This window comes from Pan paniscus, chromosome X, assembly GCF_029289425.2.
Source record: "Pan paniscus chromosome X, NHGRI_mPanPan1-v2.0_pri, whole genome shotgun sequence".
NCBI lineage: Eukaryota > Metazoa > Chordata > Mammalia > Primates > Hominidae > Pan > Pan paniscus.
The window spans coordinates 100,262,156-100,289,628 of NC_073272.2; the positions used below are offsets into that span (position 1 = coordinate 100,262,156).

At 43.4% G+C, this 27,473-nt stretch overlaps 2 protein-coding genes across 9 annotated transcripts in view; one reads left to right on the forward strand and one right to left on the reverse strand.

The window, feature by feature from the left end:
* SRPX2 (sushi repeat containing protein X-linked 2) overlaps nt 1-16,893 on the forward strand; it is a 30,924-nt gene extending 14,031 nt beyond the window's left edge. Inside the window, exons 4-11 of the mRNA XM_057301081.2 lie at nt 7,789-7,980; nt 10,385-10,561; nt 10,854-10,980; nt 11,147-11,268; nt 12,365-12,544; nt 12,885-13,018; nt 14,845-14,966; nt 16,401-16,893. Of these exons, the coding sequence (XP_057157064.1) occupies nt 7,789-7,980; nt 10,385-10,561; nt 10,854-10,980; nt 11,147-11,268; nt 12,365-12,544; nt 12,885-13,018; nt 14,845-14,966; nt 16,401-16,581 (1,235 nt within the window). The 3' untranslated portion in view covers nt 16,582-16,893. The remainder of the gene's footprint in view (nt 1-7,788; nt 7,981-10,384; nt 10,562-10,853; nt 10,981-11,146; nt 11,269-12,364; nt 12,545-12,884; nt 13,019-14,844; nt 14,967-16,400) is intronic.
* A 63-nt stretch (nt 16,894-16,956) lies between these two features.
* The window catches only part of SYTL4 (synaptotagmin like 4), a 59,040-nt gene continuing 48,523 nt past the window's right edge, over nt 16,957-27,473 (reverse strand). For all 8 annotated transcript variants that reach the window (XM_034949657.4, XM_008962743.5, XM_034949656.4 and 5 more), the window contains 4 exons: nt 26,821-26,929; nt 24,907-25,006; nt 23,985-24,193; nt 16,957-21,770 (listed from right to left, as the gene is read on the reverse strand). In XM_034949657.4, the coding sequence (XP_034805548.1) occupies nt 21,622-21,770; nt 23,985-24,193; nt 24,907-25,006; nt 26,821-26,929 (567 nt within the window). In that variant the 3' untranslated portion in view covers nt 16,957-21,621. The remainder of the gene's footprint in view (nt 21,771-23,984; nt 24,194-24,906; nt 25,007-26,820; nt 26,930-27,473) is intronic.

Here is a 27,473-nt window from a genome sequence, read left to right on the forward strand (position 1 = left end):
ATAATCAATAGGTCTGCAACTGTAGTGCTAAATGACTTCCCGTAATTTGAAGATGGTGTCTCCAGATGGCAGTAGTGTGTCTCAGTCACATGCTCAAAACGAATGCTGGGAACCACAGCATGTTGCTGCTTTAGGAAAGATGGGACACTGGCTCAAACCCAGACACTGACTTAGGGAAAATCATTCACAGGGTTGAATATTTTACACATGAAATTTCATTTGGTTCTCACAACAGCCCTATGGAACGGTTTATTATCCCCCATTTTACCAACCAGGAAACTAAGCTCAGGGAAGTTTTAGATTCAGAGAGTCACAGAGAATTTAAACTCAGATCTGTCTGACTCTAAAGCCATGCTTAATTCATCTCTTTCATCAAAAATTAACTCATTGTTCTACAAAAGAAGACCAGAAAAAAAAGAACAACCAAATCATTATTTTAGAGCAAATTGGCATGTCATTTGCTATCATTTTCACTCATCTTGCACTTTCTATCATTCCCTTATCCCAACTCCTAGCTTGGAGTCAGCTGGGGCTGCTGCTTTCCTTGCAGCTTGCCTCATCCCTGAGCAAGCTAGTCACACTGCCTGGGTTATCTGAAGATAATAGAAGACAACAGAGAAGGCCCTTTCAAAACTCTTGTCAGCACTTTATTTTCTACATACACCTTAAAAAGAGATAGACAGATGAATAGCTACAGAAAGCAGAGACAATGGGCCTGAGTTCAAACCTCCGCTTCTCCCGCTTCCAGCTCTTGGACTCTGGACAAACACCTATTATGTGCCAGTCACTGTGCTATGTATTTTATAAATGTCATTTCATTTAAATAAATTGCACACTTGCTATGTAGTGATATGGAAAGATCTCTAAATACACTGTTAAGTTTACCAAACAAGCAATGGAGGGAAGAGTGGGCATAATATGCTACTCTATGTATTAAAAAGGAAGGAAAAATAAGAAGCTATACCAACATTTGCTTTATAGGCACAAAGAAACTATTAAAAGTAGTTATTTGGGAAGGGACTAAGTCGGGGTGGGCATGGGAGCAGGGGTTGGGGGAAGACATTTTACTTTGTAACTTTTTATACTTTTGAGGTTTTGAGTCATGCCGATATATTATCTATTCAACAAGGTCAGTGTTTACTTCAAAATAGTAGCCTATTTTATATCTGCAGTGGCAGACACTGCAATTACATAGGACATGGGGTTTGGAGCAGACAAAGCTTGGGTTCAAATTTCAGTTCTACCCCTTACTTGCTTAGGGATCCTGGGCAATTTACTTCCTCATCTGCAAAAGAGGGATAAACACCTGCATACCTTACAGGGCTGTTGGGAGAACTGTATAAGATGATATATGTGAAAAGGAAAACATGTAGCATGGTGCCTAGAACACAGGAGATACACAATAAAGACTTACACACTTCCTACCAGACAATTTTGCCATACAGTATTTTGGGGGTTTTTTTAGGTGGGGTGGGGGAGTTGGTTTTTTTTTTTTTTTTAAGACAAAGTTTCACTCTTGTTGCCCAGGCTGGAGTGCAACGGCGCAATCTTGGCTCACTTCAACCTCTGCCTCCCAGGTTCAAGCAATTCTCCTGCCTCTGCCTCCCAAGTAGCTGGGATTACAGGCGCACACTACGGCACCCGGCTAATTTTGTATTTTTAGTAGACCGGGTTTTACCATGTTGGACAGGGTGGTCTCAAACTCCTGACCTCAAGTGATCCGCCTGCCTCGGCCTCCCAAAGTGCTGGGATTACAGGGGTGAGCCACCACGCCCAGCCAGCCATACAGTATTTAACCACATTCTTTTTTCTTTTATTGGTACATAATACTTTACATATTTATGGGGCACATGTTGAGTGTCACACGCATAGACTGTGGAGTAATCAAGTCAGGGTATTTGCGGTATCCATCACCTTCAGTATTTATTATTTTTATGTGTTGGTATCAAGTCCTCTCTTCTACTTACTTTGAAATATACAAAACATTGTTGCTAAGTATAGTCACCCTATTCTGCTATCAAACATTAGAATTTATTTCCTCTAACTATAGATTTGTATCCATAACAAACCTCTCTTCATCCCCTCTGCCACCCACTTACCCCTCCCAGTCTCTCGTATCTATCATTCTATTCTCTATGTCCATGAGATTAACTTTTTAGCACCCACAATTAAATGAGAACATGCAGTATTTGTCTTTTTGTGCCTGGCTTATTTTGCTTAACATAATGTCTTCCAGTTCCATCCATGTTGCTGCAAATGACAGGATTTCATTCTTTATTATGGCCAAATACTATTCTATTATGTATATGTACCACATTTTATTTATCCATTAGTCCACTGATGGATACTTAGGTTGATTCCATATCTTTGCTATTGTGAATAGTGCTGTGATAAACACACGAATGCAGATCCCTTTGATATCTTGATTTCTTTTCCTTTAAATAGGTACCCAGTAGTGGGACTGCTGAATCATACGGTAGTGCTAGTTCCCTCCCTCCCTTCCTTCCTTCCTTTCCTTCCTTCTCCTTCCTTCTCCTTCCTTTCTTCCTTCCTTCCTTCCTTCCTTCGAGATGGAGCCTCATTCTTGTTGCACAGGCTGGAGTGCAGTGGCGCCATCTCGGCTCACTGCAACCTCTGCCTCCTGGGTTCAAGCGATTCTCCTGCCTCAGCCTCCCCAGTAGCTGGGATTACAGGCACCCGCCACCACGCCCAGCTAATTTTTGTATTTTTAGTAGAGACGGGGTTTCACCATGTTGGCCAGGCTGGTCTCGAACTCCTGACCTCAGGTGATTCACCTGTCTTGACCTTCCAAAGTGCTGGGATTACAGGTGTGAGCCACCACGCCTGGCTAGTTTTCATTTTTTAAGAAATTTCCATACTGTTTTCCATAGTGGTTATATTAATTTACATTCTCATCAACAATGTATGGTTCCCTTTTCTCTGCATCCTGGCCGGCATCTGTTATTTATGTCTTTTTTTTTTTTTTTTTTTTTTTGAGACAGAGTCTCACTCTGTCCCCCAGGATGGAGTGCAATGGCATGATCTCGGCTCACTGCAACCTCTACCTCCTGGGTTCAAGCAATCCTTCTGCCTCAGCCTCCCAAGTTGCTGGGATTACAGGTGCCCACCACCATGCCCAGCTAATTTTTGGATTTTTAGTAGAGACGGGATTTCATCATGTTCGCCAGGCTGGTCTCAAACTCCTGACCTCAAATGTTCCGCCTGCGGAGGCCTCCCAAAGTCCTGGGATTACAGGCATGAGCCACTGTGCCTGGCCTTTTTAATAATAGCCATTTTAACTGGGGTGAGATGATATCTCATTGTGTGGTTTTGATTTGCATTTCCCTGATGATTAGTGATGTTGAGAATATTTTCATATATCTGTTGGCCATTTGTGTGTCCTCTTTTGAGAAATATCTGTTCATGTCCTTTGCCCAATATTTTGTTTTTGTTTTTTGTTTTTGTTTTGGAGACGGAGTCTCCTGACCTTGTAATCTGCCCACCTTGGCCTCCCAAAGTGCTGGGATTACAGGCGTGAGCCACTGCGCCCAGCCCCTTTGCCCAATATTTTAATGGAATTATTTGTTTTTCTTCTGTTGAGTTGTTCGAGTTCCTTGTATATACTGGACATTATTAGTCCCCTGATGGATAAGTAGTTTGCAAATATTTTCTCCCATTCAAGAGGCTGTCTCTTCACTCAGTTGTTTGTTTTGCTGTGCAGGAGCTTTTTAGTTTAATATAGTCTTCCTGGTCTATTGTTGTTTTTGTTTCCTGGCTTTTGAGGTCTTAACCATAAAATTGTTGCCTAGACCAATATCCTGAGGAGTTTTCCCTATGTTTTCTTCTAGTAATTTTATACTTCTGGGTCTTACATTTAAGTTTTTACTCCACCTTGAGTAAATTTTTGGATATGAGAGATGGGTGTCCAATTTCATTATTCTGTATAAGGTTATCTAGTTTTCTCAGCACCATTTATTGAAGAGAGTGTCCTTTCCCCAGTGTATGTTCTTGATGGCCTTGTCAAAGATCAGTTGGCTATAAATATGTGAATTTATTTCTGGGTTTGCTATTCTGTTCCATTGATCTATATATCTATTTTTATACCAATACCGTGTTGTTTTGGTTACTATAGCCTTACAATATATTTTGAAGTCAGGTAATGTGATGCCTCTAGCTTTGTTCTTTTTGCTTGAGATTGCTTTGGCTATTCTAGCTCTTTTTTAGTTCCACATTAATTTTAGGATTGCTTTTTATATTTCTGTGAAAAATGATGTTGGTATTTTGATAGAAAGTGCATTGAATCTGTAGATTGCTTTGAGCAATATGGTCATTTTAACAATATTAATTCTTCTGATCCATGAACACGGGATATCTATTTTTGTGTCCTCTTTAATTTCTTTCATCGATGTTTTATAGTTTTCAGTGTAAAGGTTTTCACTTCTTTGGTTAAGTTTATTTCTAGATTTCTTTGTAGCTATTGTAAATGGAATTGCCTTCTTGATTTCTTTTAACCACATCCTCGTTTCAGTTTCCCATGGGCATTCTTTGGGTACAGTTGCTCAGCCACTTATGAATTTTTAACCATATTGTCACCTCTCCTGTATTACATCTCATCCACATCAATGACATGAAAAGCATTGTCACATGCCTCACTTACTTGCACATAGTGTATCCACCATTTCCCCTGCTCTACCAGTCTGGTGACCCTACCCAAACAGGAAATTAGGTCAGTCTGGAATTACTTGTTCCAGAGGGTTTCTGGAGATCACTATTTCTCTGGGTAACTGCCATACGCCTTATGTTTAAATATTCTAGAACACTATGCTATCAGTGCTGTCAGTGTCACTAGGCTATAGTTCCCAGAGACTTCTTCCTTATTTGAAAACAGATTGTGTTTGCTCTTCTCCAGCCTTTCAACGTTTTTGTCTTTATGCCAGGATTTTTTCTGGGTCGGAAAATTTGAACTTATTTACAATAGTTGGGGCCTCTCCTACTGTCTCAGCATTTAGACCGACCTTTATATTTCCCTTTACCATTCTTACTTATTCTACCGATTCCAATCTGATGTGTATTTTCCTTGACAGACTATGGGAGCGATATAGAATGGGAGTGATTGTTGAGGTCCCAGCCTGCCAAATAAGGTCTTTGTGATATGTGTTGTGGCCTTATAATCAACAGCTCTGCAACTGTAGTGCTTAAAAGACTTTCTGTAATTTGGAGATGGTGTCTCCAGATGGCAGCCATGTGTCACTGCCACAGGCTCAAAAGTAATGCTGGAAGCCCCAAGAGTAGTGTTTACTGAAGAAAAGATTTCTCACTGTCATCTGTCTTCATTCTCCAGTTGCACTCAGAAAGAGGCTCTAGCCTTTCTTTGTTCCTTTGTTGTCTCATCTACTTCTTTTTTTTTTTCAAAGCTTTTTTTTTTTTTTCCCTTAGGATGTGGGAACTGAGTCAACTCACATGGGGCTTTAGCCTTCCCAACCCTAGGCCAACAGACCTGTGCCATGCTGTGTGTGTGCATCCTTGGGCAGGCGGCCCTCTGCTTGTTTATATGTGCCCCTTTAAACTCTGAACCCACTAAAGAGTCATTTATTTTGTATAGCCTGTGAGGCATCTTTATGATGCCTTTATGATTTAACAGCCCTATAACCTTTTGTGCTCAGTACTGAACTGGGATTGGACTTTAATTCCTAAGAAGCCTTCTTCCTTCTTTGATGTCACATTCCCTTCCTTTCTCTACTTTACATTTTTGTATTATCCTTTAAATTTTTATTTTAAACATACATACAGAAAAACTCACTCTTTTTGGTGTACAGTTCTGTGAGTTTTGACAACTGCATAGGGTCACATAACTCCCACCACAGTATGAGACAGTTCCATCACTTCAAAATCTTGCCCAGTGCTTCCCCTTTGATGTTATTCCCTACCTCTACCCCTAATCTCTGGCAAACACTGATCTGTACTCTGTCACTGTATTTTTGCCTATGTCCCTATATTTTTGTTATATAAATGGAATTCTACAGTATGTAGTTTTTCAAGTGTGGCTTCTTTCACGTCCCAAAATAAATTTGAGATTGATTGATGTTGTTGCATGTATCAGCATTTCATTCTTTTGTATGAATACACCACAGTTAGTTTAGCCATTCACCCATAGAAAGACATTTGAGGCTGGGCGCAGTGGCTCATGCCTGTGATCCCAGCACTTTAGGAGGCCAAGGCGAGCAGATTAAGAAGTCAAGAGATCGAGACCATTCTAGCCAACAAGGTGAAACCCCGTCTCTACTAAAAATACAAAAATTAAATACAAAAAATAGCTGGGCGTGGTGGCAGGCGCCTGTAGTCCCAGCTACTCGGGAGGCTGAGGCAGGAGAATCAAGCTTGAACCCGGGAGGTGGAGGTTGCCGTGAGCCGAGATTGCACCACTGCACTCCAGCCTGGTGACAGAGGGAGACTCCATCTCAAAAAAAAAAAAAAAAAGAAAGAAAAGAAAGACATTTGAGATTTGAGTTGTTTCCAGCTTTTGGCAATTATGAATAGAGCTACTTTTAACTCTCGTGTACAGGATTTTGTGTGGACACAGGTTTTTATTTCACTGGCATAAATACCTTTAAGTGGGATCTCAGAGTCGTATGGTAAGTGTACCTTTCTTTATAAGAAGGTAGGTGTTACCTTTATAAGAAATAGCCAAAATATTTTCCAAAGTGGCTGTATTTTTGCATTTCCACCAGCCATATATGAGAATTCCAGTTTCTCTCCATCTTCACAAACACTTGGTATTACCAGTTTTTTTTAAGGATACCCTCCCTGATGGATATATAAGTAGTATCTCATTATGATTTTAATTTGCATTTCCCAAATGATTAATGATGCTGAACATCTTTTCATGTGCTTATTTGCCATCGGTGTATCCTATTCAGTGCCATGTGTGTTTATATCTTTTGTCCATGTTCTAACTGGATTGTTTGCTTTTTCAATGTTTTGAGAGTTCTTTCTATATTTTAAATACTAGTCCCTTTTATGGCTTTGTCTTTTCACAGAGCAATTTTTAATTTTGACAAGGTCCAATTTGTTAATTCATTAATTTATTTATTAAAATTTAATTCTTCTGGCCGGGCGCAGTGGCTCACGCCTGTAATCGCAGCACTTTGGAAGGCCGAGGCAGGAGGATCACAAGGTCAGGAGATCGAGACCATCCTGGCTAACACAGTGAAATCCCGTCTCTACTAAAATACAAAAACTTAGCCAGGCATGATGGCAGGCGCCTGTAGTCCCAGCTACTCAGGAGGCTGAGGCAGGAGAATGGCGTGAACGTGGGAGGCGGAGCTTGCAGTGAGCTGAGATTACGCCACTGCACTCCAGCCTGGGCGAGAGTGAGACTCCGTCTCAAAAAAACAAATTTTAATTTTTCTTTTATTAATTCTGCTGTTGGTGTCATACCTAAGACCACTTTGCTTAGCCCTAAATCCCAGTGACCTTCTCCTGTTTTTTCAAGTCCATGATCCCATTTGAGTTAATTTTTGTATAAGGTGTGAGACTTAGGTCGAGGTGGGTTTTTTTTTTTTTTTTTTTTTTGCATATGGAAGTACAAGTGCTCCAGCACCGTTTGTTTGAAGGCTATCTTTCTTCCACTGAATTGTTTTTGCACTTTTGTCAAAAATCATTTCAGCACACCTGTGTGGGTTTACTTCTGGGCTCTCTATTTTTTTCCATTGACCTATTTGTCTTTTCACCAACACCACACTGTCTTGATTACTATACTTCTAGCTTGCCTTTCTTCTATTGCTACAGTCCCCCGATGGTGTTATACATTAAATATCCAGGATGGAGAAGCCACATGCTACTCACCGAGGGGAGGAAATTATCACAGCAGCCTGGGCACACGTTGTGAGCTCTCCTGTGACCGGGGCTTTCGATTGATTGGAAGGAGGTCGGTGCAATGCCTGCCAAGCCGTCGTTGGTCTGGAACTGCCTACTGCAGGCGTAAGTTGTGTGTGTGCATATGCTGATGTATGTATGCGAGAGAAGCCAGCCAGCCAGCTGCTGAGGGTATATGCCCGGAGGTGTTACTAATATGCCCTTCTCTCAAGTACAAATTGAGAATATTCCATAAGCCCCCCAGCAGGGCCTTTCCCCATTCTAACATTCGAGTTCCATTTCTCTGGGTTACTGCCCAGGCAATATGAGCATTTAACTAGCAACAAGCTCTTCTGTCTCGGGGAGCCCAGGAGTGCACAGCCAGAGCTAAGGCTTGGGCCTGAGGTCTGTTGTGGACCTAGATCTTCTTCTGGAGCTCCTAAGGATGTGTGGTCTTAGACTCTTTTCCACTTGTGGTCAACTGCTGTACTTCCTGGCCTGTAGCCTTAGAAGACCTTGGCAGTGGAGCTGTGAAACATCTGCTATTCTTAATTTTCTTCTGGAAGTCAGAAGAAAAATCCCTAAGTCTAGAATGTGAAAGTGCTGATATACACACATTCCAAATCACGTCCCCCTTCAGCTTCCAAATCTCTACCTCTTACTCAAGTTCCATAGCCTTTTAGCAGCTGAACTTTTCCTGTCCATATGTCCATGGCAGAACACCACTTGTAGGACACCCATGTATGCGCAGCCCTGTATTGGTCACTTCCTGTGTTACTCAATTCTTCAAGTACTCCCAGGCTGCTTATAGACGAATGGGATAGAAACACAAATGTGTGCACATCAGTGTGGTGTAACTGGATGCAGAAGTGCTGAGCATTCATATAGAAATGGGGCTGGTCAGAGAAGACGCTGTAGACGAGAAAAGAAGCTTGATAGCCAGAAAGCAGGCAGTCACCACACCCCTCTCGGTGACTGGAATTAAATTGTTTCAGGACTTAGACCCCAACATTTTCAACAGGAATTTGAATCGGTATGACACAATTGAAAAATATAGGGCTGTAAAGTACACGTGAACACAAAACCAATTAAAATAATGGTGACATACATATTTCCAGGTGCCTACAATGAGTCAATTACTACATTTGAGCACTGAATCTAGCTTTGACTTTCCTCATAAGAGACAAAAGGGCAAATGCTTTGGATCTATCATTTTTCCTGTCATATGATACTAAGCAAACACATTCATCTGAAGAGACAAATCTTTTCGCCCTGATTTCAAAAAGGTCATTTTTGCATAGGTCTTTACAAAGGGACACTGGAAAACAGAAAATGCAATAATCTTTAAGTCTGGTTTGCCAAGCAACAAAATGAACATAGCTTATACAGATCTTTATTCAAAGCTCCAACAATTGAACTTAGGCAGGATTAGAAGTTAGACAACCTAAAGGAATATATGGCCTCCTTCTCTCAAGTATCAGGTATCTCCAACAATACTTTGGCAAGCATAGGCTCACAATTAATCCATGGTGACAGGCTCCACCTCTGCCACATGTGGTGTCCAAGGCACATGGATTCCTCTTTTACCAAATACCACACCTGGCCCTCCAGGCACTGGTCTGACTTGTATTCTTGCCCAGACAGAGAGTCAGCCCAAGTTGGCATGTAAGTGAGCCTCAGCTGAGCAGTACCTACGGGAGCCCCAAAATTATATTGAGTATGCCTGGAGGAGAAAAGAAGCTTTGAACGTGCTCAAGGGCATCTAGCATTTGAGGAATAAGAGACAAAAATTAACAGTTGCTAAGGCCCTAAATGAGCCCAGAGGATATATGCATTGTCTCTTTTAATTTATACAACAATCCTATGAGATATCCACATTTCACTGAAGAAAACACTGAGACTCAAAGAGATGAGGCAACTTCTTAAAGTTACAGAGCTAGTAAGAGGTAGAACTGGGATGCAAAGTCAGGTCTGATTTTTTTTTTTTTACTCTTGATAAGTTGTTTTCCTTCCCCCTCTAAAATAGATTCTAATTGTTTAGAGAAGTTTTAAGTTCACAGCAAAATTGAATGAAAGATACGGATATTTCCCATTTATCCCCAGCACCCACACATGTACAGCCTCCCCTGTTGTCAACATCCCGCACCAGAGTGGTACATTTTTTACAGTTGACGAACATAAATTAATACATCATTGTCACCTGAATTCCATAGATTATATTAAGGCCCACTCTTGTTGTATATTCTATGGATTTTGACAATGTACAGTGTTAGGTCTGATTTTGAAGTCTACATGCTTGGACAAGTAATTTACTTTTTTGACACCCCGCTGCCCAAGGGTGCTGCTATACTTTATGAAAATACAAAGACAATTAGGGAAAAAGGCAGTTAGGCACAAAAATGTAAGGGCAGTTCAGGTAGGGTTTCTGTATTTTCTGCTCTTTCTGATGTTTCTCCCTGTGCTAGATGCCCAGGCATCACCTCCAGATAGTCGCACAAGCCACTGAGCTTGCCACTTGGTTTTCTCTTAGAGATGAGATGCCACGCACTACCATTCATCACTAGTGGCACTTACACCTGCACAAATGGAGTGCTTCTTGACTCTCGCTGTGACTACAGCTGTTCCAGTGGCTACAACCTGGAAGGTGATCGCAGCCGAATCTGCATGGAAGATGGGAGATGGAGTGGAGGCGAGCCTGTATGTGTAGGTAAATGCTGGTTGCTCCCAGTTGTCCTGGTGCAAAGAGCCACCCCAGCATTATATCGACAAAAGATGTGGAATTCTCACCACAGAAGGCATTCCTCTTAGCTATGAGGGTGGCACCCTGGGTATTTGCTAAACAAAATGATCTTCTCCCCTGAAGTTGCGCTTCCTTCCCCAGTTTCCTTCAGCACCTTGAACTTTTTATCTACCCAGTGGTGTGTGGCATTGCTTCAGTGGATTCCCTCCAGGGAAAGCAAGGGGCCCACGAGTCAGCACTTGATTTTTCATCTTGGCAGACATAGATCCCCCCAAGATCCGCTGTCCCCACTCACGTGAGAAGATGGCAGAGCCAGAGAAATTGACTGCTCGAGTATACTGGGACCCACCGTTGGTGAAAGATTCTGCTGATGGTACCATCACCAGGTGAGCCTGAATAATGGATGCCCCTTATGCCTTCCCTCGGCTTCTCTCAGTCATTCAGGCTGGTCACATTGAAACTGCACAGGCTAAGGTGACAGTGGGGATGTGCCTCAGACTTCAATTCTAAGGGTCTCTTTCCTCAGTGTTTATTTCACCCTGTCCCATGCAGGGTGACACTTCGGGGCCCTGAGCCTGGCTCTCACTTTCCCGAAGGAGAGCATGTGATTCGTTACACTGCCTATGACCGAGCCTACAACCGGGCCAGCTGCAAGTTCATTGTGAAAGTACAAGGTCAGAAAGAATTATTTAGTTTCCATATTGTTCATTAATCCTGCTCTACCCTGACCCACCCCATGTCTCTCCTCTCTGTGCCTGGAAGAGACACGCCTCATTTATACTGGGAGAGGAGAAAAACAAGTTCACCAAACAGGCTTATTTAGGAAGCCAGCGTTACATGTGCATACATATGTTTCTGAAACCTTGACTCTCCAACAAGACTCTCATCAACAAGACTCTCATTATCCTAAATCCAGATAAAATCCACAAGGATATTCTTTATCCATTTCTTTTCTTAGACTTCAAAATGACCACATGTAATCAGCCATCATTCTGTCGTTCACCTCTGATAAAATTGGTGGTGTTGGCTGCCTGATTCTTCCTCTTTGCTTTGTGTTGTATTGTTTTGTTTTGCTTTTCTCATTATAAAAATAATTCATGCTTATTGTTGAACATTTGATAAATAAGGAAATATATAAAGGGGGAAAATCTATTACCCCATCATCCAGAGGCAACTGCTATTAACTTTTTGGTATTTTCCTTCCAGTCTTTTTTCTATACATACTTTAAAAAATATATAGTTGAGATTGTACTGTACATCCATAAATCATCCTTTTCACTTTTCATTAACAAAGTAATTTTCCCATGTTATTTAAAAATTCTTCAGAAATATTTTTAATGACAGCATAATATTCTACTCTAAAAATATATCGTAATTTGCTTAACCCTTCTCCCACCAATGAACATTTAAGATTCCTCCAACTTATTTCTGTTATTAAGAGGAATTCTGCAAGGTAGTCATCTTTACATAGCATGTCCATAAAGTCTGGAAACAGATGGTAATATTTTCTTTTAAAGATTGTCAGTCTTTTGATAACAACATGTATATTCACCTGTGTTTCCAGACTTTACAAACCTTTGTCTGCATTTCAGATTTAATTCCTTAAGAAAGGAAAATTCCAGCTCTATCTCCAGCCAGTGGAAATACAGAAAAGCCATTTTTCTGATCATCCTAAGTCTTCTGATCTAGAAAGCCCAGCATGGGCACCCTCTTAGCCTTTCCTTCTTATAAGAAACACCATAACTTCTAACTTGAGCTCCTCCCTGACAGTGAGACGCTGCCCAACTCTGAAACCTCCGCAGCACGGCTACCTCACCTGCACCTCAGCGGGGGACAACTATGGTGCCACCTGTGAATACCACTGTGATGGCGGTTATGATCGCCAGGGGACACCCTCCCGGGTCTGTCAGTCCAGCCGCCAGTGGTCAGGTTCACCACCAATCTGTGCTCGTGAGTGAAACCGGGGAATGGGGCAAGTGGATGTGGTGATCAGGGGAACTTTGGAGGATCTTCCTCATGGACAGGGGTCCAATAACAATGTATATGATGTGGGAAAGGGGGGTTCTGGGATGTGTCTAATTTAAAGGCCAACATTCCCCCGTAGATTTCTCCTACCCCAAGAAGAAGGGTTTAAAATCTCTAAGTGTTCTTTTAGGATTTCCCCCAAGGGATGGGAGAAACAGCCAGAGAGAGGTAACCTGAAAGACTGGAACACCTCAAGATGTTAGGTTACCTAAGCTGGGATGGAGGAGAAAGCCGTACTCTGACTGGTCACCTGCTTCTGCCCTAGCTATGAAGATTAACGTCAACGTCAACTCAGCTGCTGGTCTCTTGGATCAATTCTATGAGAAACAGCGACTCCTCATCATCTCAGCTCCTGATCCTTCCAACCGATATTATAAAATGCAGATCTCTATGCTACAGGTAAGGCCCACTCCCCTAAAGAGGGCTTAGCTCCTGTAAATAATCCCTTACATTTTCCAAATCAGAGTTGTTCTCTGCAGCACAAACCTTACCTACTTCCTGAAACTTTTTGTGGATAGCATTTGATCAGTTTTACCACAGACATATTTAGCACATTAAAAAAACTGTTTTTACTGAAAAGGCAATAAAGTCACTGGAGTGGTGGCTGTGACTTGCAGGGAGCTGGGTGAAAGATGGGAAGGGAGTGTGGCAAAGCACTCTGAAGAGACTTGCAAGACAGCTATGATCAAATGTAAATGTTGGGAATTAAGTACATTTATGTTTTCAAGGAATAACAGCGCTAACAAACACTTATGCAGTAAGTGCTATGTAGCTATCCAGTACTGATCTATGGGTTTTACACATATTCATCCAATTCTCACAACAACCCTTTGGAGGTAGATACTATCGTTATCCCCATTGAATAGGTGAGGAAACTGATGCATAGAGATTAAGTCACTTGCCCAAGGTCACTAGCTAGTAAGTGGTGGAGCTGGGATTGAACACAGGGAGTCTGGCTGCAGAATCTGTCCTCTTAGCCACTACCAGTAGCAAAAAAGAAGGAAAAGCGTTATGATATCTCAAAGTAAAATGAGAGAGTTGCATGGCAGTTTTTAACATAAGAGATACCTAGCCAAAGCCACTGGTAGGGAGAGGTCGATAGGACAGAATAAATATGATTATGGGGACTTATAAAAGAACAGGCTAGGTTACTGAAGATAATTCAGGGTGTGCTGACAAGACTAAGAGAAGCAGCTCTAGGGAGCTACAAGGGGCTGGATACCCACGTGGGAGAAAAAGCTACTTAGGAGGTTTCTAAAGATTGAATCTTAGAAGTTGCCTAGTGAATATTCAGAGGCCCAGGATGGAAGCAGTTTTACAAAAAAAAAAAAAAAAAAGGACCCTGGAGGGTCTAGACCAAAAAGAGGGCCTTATTCATCCAGAGATCCAAAAAGACTGACAAAGACAACAGTTCATTTGGAAGCAAGGGAGTAAGAACAAGAAAAGGAACCTGTCAGCAAGCATAGTGACTCTGAGGGTGAGGACTAGAGGGGAAGCCCAAAGATGAAACAGAGGTGGGGTGCCGGGGAGTATTCAAGGCCTCTTTAAACCTCACCCTGGTAAATGGCTAGCAGGTGATCCTGCAAGACAAGGCAGGACAGAGATCTGGGGTAGGACTGCAAGCTGCACTGCCCAGTGCAAGGAAGGTAACAAGGGGTAATGAAAAGAGCACTGGGCACAATTTTGGAGAAATCCTGGAGACCGAGCGAAGGCCCTGGCCAGGTAGCCTATCGGTAAAGAGCACACGCTTGGGCAGGGGGCATCAGTCCTCAGTTTGAATCTTGGCTCAGCATGTTATTGTCACCACCTGGCTTGTGAGGGGTGTTGTGAAGATTAGATTATGTCTACAAAGCATTAGGTTTGTGTATTCAATAAACAACAGCCATTATCATATCACATTGGCTATCCATCAAGAACTTATGTAATTTAAAACCTATGCAAAGCTAAATGATTATGTTCCTGCAATTTACTCATTGCATTTCTCTTCTCTACCCCACTTTGTGTAACTGGTTTCAGTAGAATGAAGGAAACACTGTTGGGGCAAGTACTTCAGGAATGACAGAGGGAACAGGTTGTTGTAGACCCCACAGTGTGATTGCGTGATCACTGGGGGAGAAGGAGCTCCTTTCCCACACTGCTTCATATGGTCCCAGGAGGAATCAGCCAAGTAGCCTTAGGTTTGAACGCACAGCTCTGTTGCATAAAATGTTCTGTCTCCCTCCCAGCAATCCACCTGTGGACTGGATTTGCGGCATGTGACCATCATTGAACTGGTGGGACAGCCACCTCAGGAGGTGGGGCGCATCCGGGAGCAACAGCTGTCAGCCAACATCATCGAGGAGCTCAGGTCCAGGCTGGGAGGCTGCCAAACTTGGGGGGAGGGGGGGCTGGGGCGGGGGGAGAAACCCTAGGCAGGACACTGGCAAAAGCGGACTATGGGGAAACCATCAGACACTACTCTCTTGCGGCACTTCTTGCGTTTGAACTCTTATGGATGCATTAGGTAAGACCAGAGAGTAGTTTCTTTACTTTGGTAGAACATCAGAATCAAATGAGGGCTTAAAATACAGATGACCAGGCCCCATCCTAAACCACCTTAGGAATGTGCTTTTACAAAGGCACCTGAGGGGACTCTGAAGCACAGCCAGGGCTGAGACAGTAAACCCAAACTTGACTCAGATAAGCCCCTGCTCTTGTTTTCTGGCCTCATCTCTTTGCCTTCAGTCTCCAAAGGAGCAAAAGCCATCTTTTTTTTTTTTTTTTTGAGACACAGTTTTGCTCTTGTCGCCCAGGCTGGAGTGCAATGGCACGATTTCAGCTCACTGAAACCTCCACCTCCCAGGTTCAAGTGATTCTCCTGCCTCAGCCTCCCGAGTAGCTGGGATTACAGGTGTGCACCACCACACCCAGCTAATTTTTGTATTTTTAGTAGAGACAGGTTTCACCATATTGGCCAGGCTGGTCTCAAACTCCTGACCTCAGGTGATCTGCCCACCTCCGCCTCCCAACCTGCTGGGATTACAGGCATGAGCCACCACGCCTGGCCGCAAAAGGCATCTTTAAGCACTGAAATCTGAGTAAGATCTATCAAATCCTGGGGAAGAGAACATTAGAGGTGACAGGTGATGTAAGAAGTGGGTCTTTCTCATTATCTATCCAGTATCACCCTTCTAATGCCTTCACATATATTCAGGGCCAATAAAGCCATCACTGCTCTGTTTTAGAGCAGTGCCTCTAAATGATAGAGAAACTATACCTGCCTCTAGGGCGCAGTCTCAGTGGGGACAGAAAGATTCAGTCCTAGTTAGAGAAGAGACTAGAAAACCCTCAGAGGGAGACTGCAGACTTGCAGCTACAGATGGAAGAGTTAACCAGAAGGTATTTATCAACCTAAGGGCTGCCAGGTATGATGTGCATACACAGCACAGTCTCTGCAGCAGGTGGCCCCTGGAGTCACCCTGTGCAGCCTGCACAGCAATATGTGATAGCCCTGCTTAAAGGGGCCTACAATGAAAGCACTGCCTGTTAATAACAAAGCTGTTGCAGCTGAGGTGAGGAAGGGACAGCTTAGCAGAACTAGACGCATAGAGGCAGCAAAAGTAGACTCTGAACACAGAAAAACAAAGCGACTTGAGACAGGAAGTAGAGGGAATGGGGACCAGGGATGAGGTGGGGAAGGAATTAGTCCATGAGTGGAGCTGCAAAAAGTCAGAGGGTAGTAGAGCCTGTGGGGATGGGTGCCCAGACAAGGTCTCATACCTCCCTGGGCTGCTCTCTCTAGGCAATTTCAGCGCCTCACTCGCTCCTACTTCAACATGGTGTTGATTGACAAGCAGGGTATTGACCGAGACCGCTACATGGAACCTGTCACCCCCGAGGAAATCTTCACATTCATTGATGACTACCTACTGAGCAATCAGGAGTTGACCCAGCGTCGGGAGCAAAGGGACATATGCGAGTGAACTTGAGCCAGGGCATGGTTAAAGTCAAGGGAAAAGCTCCTCTAGTTAGCTGAAACTGGGACCTAATAAAAGGAGGAAATGTTTTCCCACAGTTCTAGGGACAGGACTCTGAGGTGGGTGAGTTTGACAAATCCTGCAGTGTTTCCAGGCATCCTTTTAGGACTGTGTAATAGTTTCCCTAGAAGCTAGGTAGGGACTGAGGACAGGCCTTGGGCAGTGGGTTGGGGGTAGAAGTTCTTCCTTTCCTAACCCGGGCCCCTGCCCAGCTCTCCAAAGTCTTTCAGAAAAGTAAATCCTAAATTCAGTGATGAACTGGCTGTTTTAACTGGTTCCTCTACCCTGAGGTGACAGCAGAGGGCAGCACGAGCACAACAGAAACCAGCTTACACTTTAAGCAAGTGTAGCCGGATTTTCCTTACAGGATGAGGGGTGGGTAGCAGGGTACAAAACATCCTTTTTTTTTTTTTTTCTGAGACGGAGTCTTGCCTTGCGCCCAGGCTGGAGTGCAGTGGCGCAATCTTGGCTCACCGCAAGCTCCGTCTCCTGGGTTCATGCCATTCTCCTGCCTCAGCCTCCTGAGTAGCTGGGACTACAGGCGCCCGCCACCACACCCGGCTAACGTTTTGTATTTTTAGTAGAGACGGGTTTTGACCATGTTAGCCAGGATGGTCTCGATCTCCTGACCTCGTGATCCACCCGCCTCGGCCTCCCAAAGTGCTGGGATTACAGGCGTGAGCCACCGCGCCCAGCCCAAAACATTCTTGAACTTGTTTGTCATTTCCCCTTCTAGGGCACTGGGCAGCAAATGTTATCTGAACCATTGCTTCACTGTTTAGAAAAACCCTGCAGTGGGAGAGAGCTTGGTAAGATGTATCCAATCAGAGCAGAATGTTCTCTGGGGCCCTCCAGCTGGCTCACGGGCAAGAACCCCTTCTTCCTGAGGCCTCCCGTTTCTGTAGCAGAAGGCAAACGATTCTCTCCCTTCCTCAGAGGAGTCCCCAGCTTGTTACTTAGGAAACTCCAAAACCACCACTGCAGGTCGTAGGGAAAGAAAAGAAAAACAGACTCAGCCTCATGTATTAACTTCTTCAGATACTTGTCCCCTTTTGAGAGATGAGCACAGAGCAGGTGGGAGCTATAGCAGCACAAAATCAAGCCTTACCAGGCCTAAAATTCGAGGTGGAGCCACACACAGATCCCTGCTCTGACTGCAGTCCCTCTCAATGGTGTGCCAGTGTCTGAAAGAAAAGTGTTCTCTCCCTTGCTGCTGAGAACCTTCTTTCATACAGTCATGGAACCCAGAGTCATAGCTAAGACTCAGCAGCCTCTCTCCTTCAGCTTTACCCAGGGGGTCATCAGTGGATGACTTGAGGGGAGAAGGAAGCAGGCTGGGTGGGGAGGCAGAGCTCATAATGCTCAAGCACTATGTGCCAGGTGCTGTTCTAAACACTCTACTGATTGACTCCGAAGTCTTCACAAGAACCCTATGAGGTAGGTACTGTTATTAACCCCATTTTACAGATGAGGAAATTGAAGCTGAGTGAGATTAGGTAATTTGCCTAAGATCAGACAGCTAGTAAGTGGCAGAGTCAGGATTTCAACACCAGTAGCCTGGCTCTAGAGGCAATGTTCTTCTTAGACATTATGCCATCCTGACGCTACTTCTTTTCCTACTTTCCATTTAAAGACAACTGAAAGCTGTAAGCAAGGAGAAACTTTCCATGTTCTATAATCCTACCCAGACACAAGGCTCAGAGTGGGCTCAGGAGGAAAGAGGGAAATGGAAATGAAAGGGTCTCAACCTGAGAAAATTCAGTCTTGAAAGCGGAGTGATGGGACATAAATCATGAGCCCAGAACAAATTGGGGGAGCAGTGAGTCAGAGAGAATCTCCTTCCACTGGGATTTTAGTGGAAATCTCATTTTTAAAATGCAATATAAAAAATTAGGGAGTTGCTGGGTAGACTGGAACATGGAGGAAATGTTCAAAGTTGGAGCAAAAAGGTCCCTTCTCCCTCTTCCCTCCAGGGAAATATGGGAACTGTGAGAGGCAGCAGGCAAGTTATGGGCAGAGGCAGATACAATGAGTTCATGTGGGAAATTTCTGGTCAGACTAGCTCTGTGGTTCCAAAGGCAAAGACTGCACCTTGGGCGCGATGAATGCCCTTCGTTGTCTTTATCACTAACACTTCAAATGGGGCAAGCCAGGACATACTAGCAGGTCAAAGGCCCAAACAGCAGAGGCCTACTACCTCCTGAACAGAGCTCCACCTGGACCTGACTCAAGGAACATTTATATGCAACTGAGGAGCTTTTGTTTCATTTCATTTTGAATAGTCAAGTCAGTCTTGCTTTCTTTAGGTAAAGTTTTACAGTAACCTCCTTTGTAGTCCTTTGAAGATGAGGATTTGAGAAATCCCAACTCCTAAAGTAGGGGAGAGACAGCAGCAGAATATGACCCACAGCCAGACCCAAAGGGGCTAGCCCGACCCCTGTATATATTGTACCTCTCTCTCTGCCCACCTCTCCCCCACTTCTCCCCACTGCCCCATTCTCTCTTATCCTGCCTATTCCTCTCCCCTATTTCTCTGTCTCTCTCTCTCTCACATACACACACACTCACTCACAAGCAGTACAGTCACTAAGTTGGCTAGGTAATATCCAAAGCACTCTGATTGTCCTACTTTTTGTAAATTGAACTTATTTAAGATATTTTAGAAGAGATGAGTCACGTCTTCCTTTGACCCTTCACCCATAACACACATACCATTCTCACAGGAGGCCACATGGTGCAGTAGAGTCAGACTTTGATTCAAAGCCCAACTCTGTCACGTGACAGTAGGCTTGAGTTTCCTCATCTGTAAAAAGGGAAGATTTCCTACTTCATAAAGTGGTTGGAGAAATTAAAGAAATAGTATATGAAGCCTTGCACATAAAAAGCATTTGATATATATTAATGCCCTTTTGCACAAGAGGTCAAGAATTGCTTGGGTTCTACCTAGAAATCAAGAGCCTTATTTCTGAGCTGGGTTACTTGGCACCTGTGTTATTTCTCTCTCAAAACTACATAATGGTAGGAGGAGTAAAAGAAAAAGTCCCTGCCTCCCAGAGAAATTGAAGGATCCAGAAAGAAGTGCTTATAGCAGGGAATGTCTCCCCTCACCTCCTGTATGAACATCTCTCTCCTTCCTCCAGTATAGGAGGGTCTGCAAAGCTAAAGGAAGAGTTCCTTTGTTACAAGATAGAAAAGTGGTGCCACTTTTAAGATGATTTCTCAGTGTTCTCCTTAGATAACCAAATACAAAGGACGAGGGATCAAGCTCAGCGAAAGTATCAGGCATTTAAGGTATCAGGCAGCAATGCAGGGAAAGGTGAATTTTCTTCAATCAGCATAGGATGGTTAGGGAAGAGCATTTATCACTTTGGTTCTTATCCTTCAAGCCAGGGGAAAAGCAACAGTGAGGACATCAGAGACAAAAGCATTTATAGAACTAACAAACGCAAACGTTTGACAAGTGAGAAAGCTTTATTAAAGCACACATACATGTCAGGGGGGTGGGAAACAAAAGAGCAAGTTACAGCCCGGGATCCCAAGTTACGCCTTCCATTACAATTGCAATCCACACCAAATCAATCTTTGAAAACATTCCTCCATTCGGTTCATACATACAGTAGAAACCACTGTAGCTGCCCTTAATCCAGTGTGCTTATAGGAAATCAGTTAGCAGCTGACTCTGTTGAAAGGGATTTCCTCTCTGCTATACACTCCTTCCACACACAACTTTGGGTAGAAACGCTTATGAGAATAGAAAGGTCAGTTTGGATCAATGAATACCAGAAGATGAAACTTAGCTCACTAGACCCTTCTTTGAAAAGCCTCAACACACTACACCCATGTAATATGTAGGTCAAATTTGGGAAACAATAGCAAAAACAGGAACTGAAAGCTCATCAAGCAGGAAGTCAGAATAACAGGGAGACTCTGTCTACATTCCCTTAGAGCCCTTAACAGTCCCCAGCCTGGAGAAACACTGGGCCAATTGAGATAACACTTGGTTATTCTGGTTGACACAGTGGGATGTAGACCATGCTCTGTTTGATAACACACCCCAGACGCAAACACTAAGACAGATGTGGTACATGAGGATGAATATATCTCATCTTTCATTCGAGAAATGAGGAGCTCTCTCTCCAATGACTGCAGTATCAGTTTAAAATGCAGAAAATTCAGCATGGGCTGTGAGACACTTTACCCTCAGTCACTCTGGTCCTCTGAGATCAGCTAGAAGCTCTCACTGGGCATCCTCGTGATTTAGTCAAAATACATTATCTAATTAAAGTGCTTTTCGAAAGCAGCTCCATTATAAGAGTCCCCCAAAGGTCTAGTAAAGATATCTAGAACTGGAAAAAGCTTGGGAATTCTGTTAGCATTTCAAAGAAAAGCATTAGACCAAAGCAAGGTGGAAACTGCTTAAAAACTAGAAAAGTTAAATTTAAAAGCCAAGTTCCAGAAGTTTATCCAGGTAGAAAATAAGTTAAAAGCATAAATTGGAGAGGAGAAAGAGGAAGGAACTACTCACCTCTCCCCCACATTCCTGTCTTTACTAACCAACCCTGCTTCCCAGAGCCTTAAAACCCAGACTGGTCCTAATGCGAAAGGTAGCCAGGGCTTCCTAGGGAAGTAGGAACAATGATAGCAAGACAGAAGATAAAAAGTTGTTTTAAAAGCTGTTTTTAAGTTAAGTAAACCTTATAAAGACATAAGAAAAAATGGACTCTGAAAATAAACTAGATTATACACAGAAACATTTTAAAGAAATGCTTATTCTTGAGACTGCTTTAAAAAGAAGAACAAGTCTGCATCACTCTAGCCAGCATAATGAGATTTGCAGAAAATACATGTTTGTACACATACACACACACACACACACACACACACACACACACACATACACATTAAATTATAAATCTTTGCTCTTGATTTCTTCACTTCCTCTGACCTGCCCTCGCCAGGGCTGGACCTGCAGAAGAGGACAGGGACTCATAAACCCAGCTTCTGCTTGGCCATTGAGGAACGGAGCTGCAGAGTCCCTTCTGCCCAAGACCCTGGGTACTGTCGCATCTTCTGCCACAGGCTCACTTCTTCCCCAGTCGAGTCCATCCAGTCCACCACTTCCCCATTACTGATCCCTGAGGAGAAACACCAGAAGAGGCTAAAGAGGGGCCCCACTCTCAGCCCACCAGGGAAGATGGGTTGTACAGCAAGATTAGCCACCCCATAACAGTTTCCTACGAAGATGGGCTAATGGCCACAGCACTCTGGGAAGTGCTCCCTCACCTGTATTCCTGAGACTCTGTCAAGAGACTCTGGGTTGATGAAATCAGACTCCAAATGGCACACAGTCACTAGAGACTTCTTATTCTGAGGCTGTTACAGAGTTCTAGTGCCTGACAACTCATGCCAGAGCTATTGCCAACTGTACTTAAACATTTTTCTTTTATTATTATTATTAATTTGAGACGGAGCCTCGCTCTGTCGCCAGGCTGGAGTGCAGTGGCACAATCTTGGCTCACTGCAACTTCTGCTTCCTGGGTTCAAGCGATTCTCCCGCCTCAGCCTCCAGAGTAGCTGGGACTACAGGCCTGCGCCACCACACCCAGCTAATTTTTTTGTATTTTTAGTAGAGACGGGGTTTCACCATGTTGGCTAGGATGGTCTCGATCTCTTGACCTCGTGATCTGCCTGCCTCAGCCTCCCAAAGTGCTGGGATTACAGGTGTGAGCCACCATGCCCGGCCAACTTTTTTCTTTTAAAGCTAAACACCTCTCCTCTAGCTGCAGACTCCACGTCAGAAGTGAGGATCGTATGTGGCCCCATTCATATTCTCTTATATATTAATCCATTAATTCAGCAAACATTTATTGAGTGCCTACTGTGTGCCAGGTACTCTTCTAGGCTCTAGAGACACTAGTAAACAAAGCAGAAAAAGTATCTGTCCTCAGGCAACTTTCATTTGAATAGGGAAGACAGAAAATATACAAGCAAACCAATAAGAGTATTTCAGACAGTGAGGTTAACATTATGATGTAAATAAACAGGGTGATGTATAGTGACTGACTCAGGAACTACTGTGCAGATGGAGTGGTCTGAGGACTCTCTGAGAAGGTGACATTTGAGCCAAGACCTGAAGGATAAGAAAGAACCAGACTTTCCATTCAGAGAAAACAATAATTGCAAAGGTTCTGAAGTGGGAATGAGCTTGGTATATTTGGAGAGCAGAAAGTCATTTTGGTTGAAGCATAGTGAGCAAGGGGAAGAGTGATACAAGACGGATCAGAAAGGAGTAGAGGACCCAGGTTACACAGGGGCCTGTAGGCATGTTAAGAACTTTGGATTGTTTTCTAAGCACAACAGAAAGCCACTGAGGGGTTTTAACAGGGGACTGACATGAATTGGCTTACATGTGTAAAAACATCAGTCTATATGCTTCATGTTAAATGTTCTGTGTGATTATTAATATGTAAGTATATTAATATACAAGTGCAGAGACTAGGGAGAGGGCAAAGAAGAGGATCCAAGACTAAGCTCTGCCAAGCACCAACATTTAGAGTTTGGGTATAGAATGCAGCACCTACAAAGAAAACTGAGAAGGGGTGAGCAGTGACTTAAAAGGGAATCAGAATGCAGTGTCAATAGAAGTTCAGCGTTTCAAGCGAAAAGGAGTGATCTAGCATGTTAAATAGTGCTGAAAATTCTAGTGAGATGAGAACAACACTTTGGCAAGAGCAACTGCTCAGCAGAGTGGTGGGACAAAAGCCAGATCACAGTGAAGGAGAGCTGAAGGAGAGGTGAGAAGTGGAGACAATTCTTTCTAAGAAACTAGAAGGGGAACGTGTAGTCAAGGAAATGTTTGTTTTTGTTTCATAAGATTGGAAATACCAGAGCATATCTGTATTCACCCCTGGTAGGTAGGGAGGATGAAACTGAGAGATGACGATTATAGAAGCGAGGTCATCGAGAAGGGTAGGGGGAGGTGGCCCAGAGCACTTGGAGAGAGCTTGGCTTTTGCTAGCAATGACCCTTCTTTCATTATTAACAGCATGGAAGATGGAATGTATAGGTACATACATATAGGTAGGTTTGTAGATTTTTTTGGTGGGAAGATTATGGAGTTCCTGGCAATCAGGGTCACATTTATCTGTGCACATATCAGTGCATGAGCTCAGCCTTCCCCTAGTCCTGGCACATAGTAGGCACTCAATAAGTATTGGCTGAATGTTAACTGAAAGGAAAGAAGACACCTGTCATCACAGAGGAGCTTTGTGTTGAGGGGCGGGAATGGTAATAGGAGTAAAATAGACAAGAAGCCTTCAAACAAGTGAGGATGGGGGAGGGGATCTCACCAGTGCCAACACCCAGCCTGACCCCTCCCAGGAAGTCATTGCTGGCCAGGGGCTCCCGGTCCCACACAGTCAGTTCCAGGCACATATGCTGTAGATCTTCCAGCCTCACACCATTGTAGACAAATGTATGGTTGTAGTGAGGATTCAGGGTCTTCTTCATCACAGGAGTTTTACGTTTACTGGCCTTGTTCCTCATGGGAAGGAGGTATCTGGCAGAGGGCGGGGAGTAATCAACAGCCTACTCAAAGTGGACAGTTATCTCTCTAAATTCCCCTTTCCCCTACCACAGGCCTAGCCCAAGAAGATGAACCCACATCCAGATCCTACTACACACGCCCCTCCTTGAATCTGCTGAAGCAGAGTTCCCACTACCTCTACTAGATCATTCACCTGATTCAATTCCTGTAACCTAGAGAGAAAATGAATATAATAGTATTAGTGAGGCTATTCTGTGCTCCACTGAAAATGGGTTTTAAATATTTGGCTTTGTTTCTACTAGACAATTTATCTCTTTAAATAAAACCAATAGTAATATCTATAAGCTTAGCCAAACATGATTTCTAGATAAATTAAGTCAGTGGGTAATCTGTAATTTTGGGAAAGCTTAAAAACTGTGGGAAACAAAGCCCTGAGTTCCCAAATCTAGACAGTCAGAAGACACAGATTTTCACCCAGAATTAATTAAGAACATGAGTCAGACAAAAGTCAGAACCTGTCTGCAGCCCTCCTCTTTGGATTATCAAGTCTACAGCCCAGACCAGTGCAAAGGTGGTGGAGGTTTTGTCATTACCTAATTTCAGGAACAAATTTGGTTGCCGGGAGTGGTAAGACACACTGGATAATATCCACAGAGAAAGTTAAATTCTTCTCTTAGCTCTCTTGTTCTGAAACTGGTTAGTTTGGGGCTGGTCTAGGGACTCACCCCTTGACAAAGCTGTCTGAAGTCCCTCCTGCTTTGGCAGCCGTCAAGTTCTTGGCTTCTTTGATCCACACCTGGAGCTCTCCCCCTTCCCCACCTTTACCTGTAAGGGATGTCAGCCATAGCAAGTGAGCCCCTTACACCTCTAGATTTATCTTGAGCTTTGTTTATGCAGCACTTTCTTTGCTTGCTCCTAAAGGCAGCGAGCTCCATAACAGAACCGTGCCTGTCCTGTCTCCTCAGTGCCTAGCACAGTGCCTGCCAGTAAGCAATAGGCGCTGTATTAATAACAACCACAATATTAATAAATGCCTATTGAAAACTGGCTATGTGCCAGATACCATGTTAAGCATTTAATTCTCAAAACAACCCTAGGAGAGTCACACTATTTTTGTCCTCATTTTGTACATGAGAAAATTGAGGCTTAGAGACATAAAGTTGCCTGATATTTGTTCAATGATTTAAAAAAGAGGGAACTCCTCCATCTGAGTTCTCGATTCCACCCCTACTTCACAGGACTCTTCAGACATCATCAATTTCAATCCTCACCTCCCAATTTAAATATCTCTTTCTCCACTTGTCCCTTCCCCTCAGTCTAAATATATACTAATCTCATCTCTTTGAAAAAGTACTTCTAAAAGAAAAGCTCCCTTTAACCTTATCTCTTCTTCAAGCTATTCTCCATGTCTCTACTTTCTTTCACCATCAATTATCCTGAGGAAAAAAAGTCCACACTTACCACCTCTACTTCTTTGCCCATTCACTCAGCCTAGTTTCTAGTGAAATCTGGTTTCTGCTTTCACTGATCCACTGAAAATGCAATCTAATGCCAATTGGCCATGTCTTCTCAGACCTCATCTGGTCTGACCTCCCTGTAGTATTTCAATACTGTTGATAACCTCCGCCCCTTCTTCTTGAAGCTCTCTCCTGATAACCTTTTACTTCACTGGTGTTTCTTTCTCTCTTCATCCTTTAAAATGTTGCTGATCTCTCTGGTTCTATACTTGCCTCTCTTCTCTAGTCATGCTACATACCCTCATTGGGGATTTCATTGATTCCCCCAAACCTTCTAGATGTGACTCTGCCAAAGGTATATTTTTTCAAAGAACGTAGGCCACACATTGCCAAGGGATCAAGTGAAACTCTTTATCATTAAGTTCAAGGCCCTCTTCAGTCAGGCTCCCACCTCATGTCCAACTCCAGCCCCACACCCACATCTAGTGTACCAGAACTCCAGTCCCACTAAAATAAGGGACACACTCACATACAACCCCACATTACCATGCCTTTTTAAAACCTTTGCGCATGTTATCCCCTCTTCTGAAAATGCTCTTCTCTCCTCATCCTGCTCCTTTTCTGTCTGGTAAAGTTTTAAGATCCAGTTTTAATGTTACTTCTTCAAAGCTCTCCCAAATGTAACCAGACATAATTCACCACTCCTATATCTGTGTCCTTTTAGCACATGACTGTCTTTCTTGCAAAAACTTAAGCTCCTCAAGGGAAAGCAAATATGTTTTACTCATCTACACAACCGTAGTCACTAACACAGCGGCTGGCATGTTGAATTACTCTTCCCCAGCTTTCAACTTCCTGTCCTTCATACTTTACCACCTCTCCCAGCCACCCTTCTCAGCCCCAAAGTTTCTGTTCTCTTCTGCCCTCTTAGTAGCTTGCCACAGCTGGACCAAGACCAAGTCCATTTAATAGCCTAAAAAAAGAAAAGAATGCCAACCCTAAGGCATTCCCTTCTGTTTGAAAAAACGCAGAGAGGCTTCCTTAGTAAAGGAATCTCCCTAGCAGATCCAGGGAGCATCCCAATTTGGTCTCTCCAACAGTGCTAGCCAGTAGCCAGCACCGGCCTTGCACAGATCCTATGCAGAAGACTAAGCTACATCCAAGACCCCAAAGAAAACTCACTCTTTTTCCGGTCACCTCCAACAGGGGTTTTGGAGGCTGGGATGTATTTCAATGAAACCACCAACTCGCCTTTGTGTGATGGCAAGCCAGTCGGGGACTCAGCACTGATCTGAAACACAGGGAAACCCAACAGGTCAAGCTGGGCTTCTCAAGAATTGTTGGGACTTCTCTCTGAAAAAAATTCTAAAATTACCCCCCAAGAACAGCATCAGGGCAAAAGAGGATCCTTCTTCATATGAATATAATCCACCGTCCCTAGGCCATGGCAGCCACAGGTTTCTATGGCAGTTTCTTTAGAAGGAAATAGGGCAGAACCAACAAAGAGTCTTCTGCAATACCCACTATTATGCCACTTTGGGGGCATAGTTACTAGATTCCAAATACTCTCAAAGATCTTCAAGCAAGGTTGCCATACAAACTCACGAAGGACTGACAGCATGACAGAGAATCTTGCTACCAGCATTGTTAGTAATAGCCAAAAAGTGGAAATGACCTAAATGTCAATCACTATAGAAAGAGTTAAATGAATAATTGTAGTGTCCTTGTATGGCATATGGCATGCAGTCATCAAAAAAGAATTCAGTGAATCTGTACATGCTGACATGGAAAGATATCCAAGACACAGGGTTAAGTCAACAAAGCAAGATGCAGAA